The 3,936-nt window shown below is 47.2% G+C and overlaps 1 protein-coding gene across 1 annotated transcript; it reads right to left on the reverse strand.

Moving 5' to 3' along the window:
• Positions 1–2,261: 2,261 nt before the first annotated feature.
• On the reverse strand, positions 2,262–3,468 carry LOC123159515 (zinc finger protein 4-like). The gene has a single exon (XM_044577352.1). The coding sequence runs from the start codon at positions 3,388–3,390 to the stop codon at positions 2,929–2,931; it is 462 nt and encodes a 153-aa protein (XP_044433287.1). The 5' UTR covers positions 3,391–3,468; the 3' UTR covers positions 2,262–2,928.
• Between the last annotated feature and the right edge of the window lie 468 nt (positions 3,469–3,936).

Below are 3,936 nucleotides of genomic sequence, written 5' to 3' on the forward strand. Positions count from 1 at the left end.
AGGGAGGAGAGGGGGCACTCCTGCGGGCCACCACGACGCCGAAGAGGGGGAGGGGAGCCGGAGCAGAGGAGAGCCGCCGCCCGACGCCGACGGGCAGGAGGGGGTGCCCCGCGACGCCGGCCACCTGCGCGCGGGAGGAGACGCCCCGCCGTCGCCTGCGCCACGCGGCCTTTGGCCGGTGACGTCGCTGGCGGCGGCGAGGGAGGAGAGGCCGAGGCGAGGGGCTGGGGCGGCGGCGCTAGGGAAGCCGCCCGGAGTCGCCCGCGGGAGCGACTCTGGGGCGGACGCGTTTCTGTTTCCCACCTGCTAAGTTATTTAATGCACTTAGCACCTCATCTAAACATCCGTGCATTAGAAGTGGTTGTATTGGCTCAATTTGAAAATCTCTTTGATCAAGATAGGTGATAAATGGTGAAATAAATTTCATAGTTTACTAAAGTAGGACGGTGCATAGGCACCTAACAAAAAATATATAATCCAAGAATAAGTCACGATGCATCTCTAGAGATTGCATGTCGTTTGCTCTAAGCAATAATTTCACTTGTGAAAAATAGCCGATCAAAATCCAACAAAACCCTCTTAATTCATGTGATCAGTACTGCCTTACTGAAAAAGTCTTTCGCCCCATTTTATATAAAGCAATCAATGAAGCAACAAGGTCCAACAAGAGTTTACACCAAACACACACGCAACACCGCCGCACACAAGGTAGCGCAATACAAGGTACGAAAAGATTCTGCTAAAAGCATAACTCAACAAGCCCAATAAATAAATGAAAAACATAGACGACGGGACAATAGAAGAAGAAGCTAGTACAGCCTTAATTTTTAATCATGCACGTGAAACTACTGCCTCATGCACTGGTGGAGGTGTTCGTTCGGTTTCCAGGATACTATACACATGCATGGTCCAATTAATGAACAAGAAAACCTTCATGCACTGGCACATGAGAATTCATTTATTAGTGGGGGAGATCAATGCTGTTTTTCGTCTAGCCCAATCTACTGCCCATAGTAAATGTTATTATCTCTACAGTGAAGAGTAACGTATGTTACTCATACTAGTGTGAGTAACATACTACTCCATCCTTTTTGGTTTATAGGGCTTAATTTAAAAATCTCTTTAACCAAGATAGATAATGAACGGTGGAATTTATTTCATAATTTGCAAAAATATTTAATTAGTACTCTCATCTTTTTTAAAGAATTATGTATACCGATGCATTAATTACACCACATGAATGCATGCTCACTAAATGACCAAGAATTTCTACATGCATTGTTGAATTTTTTTTTCATCCTTGCATGCAGTGATTTAATACACCTTAAAATCTAAACATGTGATGACAAGTAGTAGAATTGAGACTTATAAAACGGGAAAAACAAATTTTTTGAGATGAGCCCTATAAACCGAAAAGCAGGAAGTATGCTACCACATGCCTCTCTTTCCTTATTAATTACTTGCCACATCATCTATTTTGCCTAAATATTTATAATGTTATCATTACTGCTACTACCACTATGGGTATTATTAGATGCCCTATGCACCTGGGAGTGCACTCATCTTTCTCAAAAAGTTATGTTTCACAGTGCATACATGCATGACCACTAAATGACTAAAAATTTCTACATACATGGGTGAGTTTTTCTTGATCTTCGCATTCGGTAATTTAATGCATCTCAAAATCTAAACATATGATGACAGGTTGTAGAATTAAGATTGTTTTTTAAGATGAACCCTATATATAAACCAAAAGAGCCTTGCTATACGGACGACACTTCATGCCCGATTTTGAGACGATGCTATGCATCCGGCCAAGCTTGGTTATGAGCAAGTCTCGCATAGCCAATGGATCCAGTATCGTCTGAAAATCAGGCATGAAGTGTCAGGGCACAGAGTAGTTCCGAAACAGGAAACGAGGGAGTACTACTCATCCAATGCTTGATGTCCGATTTAAGCATGACAGTAAATTCAGTGGCTGTGATCGAATGTGAAGTGGTATTACGTACATCGATCCTAGCTGCCGCAGGACTTGCCCTATGTGTTCTGGACAGATAGATCTGGTATGGCAGCACCATCGCTCATCTTACAAATCACATCAACAATCTCACAAGTCAGAAATTTCTGAAAGGAGGGAGTAGCATGCAATACTAGCGTGTCTGATAAAATTTCAACTGAAGCAAGTATGAACTGCGTAACTGCATCAGCTAGCTGATTTGGTTAATTTTTTTTGAGAAAGGGTAGATTTTATTAACTCGAAATGAAGCATAAAGATGATACAGACATAAAAAACGCACACTCGGTCTCTGCACATCTAGAATGTACACAGCCAATTCCAACACATGTATATAAAAACACCGGCAAATAGCAAAGTCATACAAGACCAAAGCTATGCCAAGCGAGTATAAATAAAAAAAACCTTGAAGCGATCAACATCGATTGACAAACTAATATAAACCATATACGCACCAATCATCTCTTGACACCACAAGGACAACGACGTTCTTCAATAATAATGCCTTCATAAAGAAAATGGCGCTCAAGCGTCTCCGTTATTGGATCCAACCACCAAAGATTAAATTCTAGGTTTTCATCTTGAAGAACATGTCCGAGCAAATCCGAGCAATGCCTTCCACGAGGAAACGACGTAAAAGCATCGTAAGCTAGCTGATTTGGTTACTATATGATATTATGGCTAATTCTATATGTACGTACGTAGGAGTACTGGTTTATTGTATAATCAACCCGGCCAACAAACTGGACTTGAATAAAAGAATTTAAACAACAAATAACGTCGTGCCATACATGCACAGAAACAACTGACGTACGTACGTAGTAGAAGTAGAACTATAGCGTACGGACGGACAAGCTACTAGATGCATTCTAGTCCACTCCATACGCGTGCGTGCGGGCGTGCGTGCGTGCGTCTTACAGCTTGAGCGACAGATCGATGTCGTCTTCCCCGTTGCCGGCCGCGTGCACGCGATGAACGTACCGGCGGCGGCCGCCATCGGCGATCCAGCTGACGACGGCCGCGGCTGCGGCGGCCGACCCTGGAGCTTGGCCACTATCTCCGCCTCCCGGCGTGTACCAGCTGATCAAGTCGGAGGGCGGCGGGGAAGACGCGGCGCTGGAGGAGGCGATCGCGACCTGGCTGGCGGCGGAGAGCTCGCGGCTGCGCTTGGCGAGGCTGCGCTCGAGCTTGTGCGCGTTCTGGTGGCCGCCCAGCGCCTGCGAGCTGTAGAACTTGCGCCGGCAGTAGGTGCACGAGAAGGTCCGGTCGGCTGCCACCGGCGTCTGCGGGTGCGGGCGCCATGCCGCCGCCGCCATTGGGTGAACGAGCCGCAAGTCCAGGTTCACGTCGCCGGCCGGCGCCCTTGCGCTCTCCATTTCTTGCACTTGGCGGCCTGCGACTGCGATGGAGAGACTGATCGGGCAAATGTATAGCGCTGCTGTGCTGTGCGCCGTGACTGGTATATATAGAGGGGCGAGGGAGGAGTAGGAGATGTGAGTGAGCAGCTAGATCAGAGGCTGTACTGCACATAGGCTCCTTAGGTAGGCGAATGCGACGACGACTTAGCATGGGGTTTGTCTGACGACGGTGGTCACGCAATTATTGAAGTTTACCAAACGTGCAGCTGGTTGGTGCATGCATGCCGACGGCGCTCCATAGAAATTAATTTACCCAAGTTTCGAACCAACAATACAAAATTTAGCATGCTTGTGAAAACCAAAGGCGATGGCAACGGCTCTCCCTTTTTTACCCCACCCCCACACCACCACCAGCGCCTGTGCCGCCGGCGAAACCTCCACCCTGATACAAAAAAAGGCCTTCGCCCCGCTTTATATATAAAGCAAACTGTCAGCACCGGGTGAGGCAACCATAGCAGGCTAATCAGGCTCAGGGGGAGGCGGCGGAAGCGGTGGGGCCAGACG

This window comes from Triticum aestivum, chromosome 7B (genome assembly GCF_018294505.1).
Source record: "Triticum aestivum cultivar Chinese Spring chromosome 7B, IWGSC CS RefSeq v2.1, whole genome shotgun sequence".
Lineage (NCBI taxonomy): Eukaryota > Viridiplantae > Streptophyta > Magnoliopsida > Poales > Poaceae > Triticum > Triticum aestivum.

What these genes read in the sequence shown, in the direction of transcription:
- LOC123159515 (XM_044577352.1), bottom strand. Translation starts at nt 3,390, where the DNA reads ATGGAGAGCGCAAGGGCGCCGGCCGGCGACGTGAACCTGGACTTGCGG.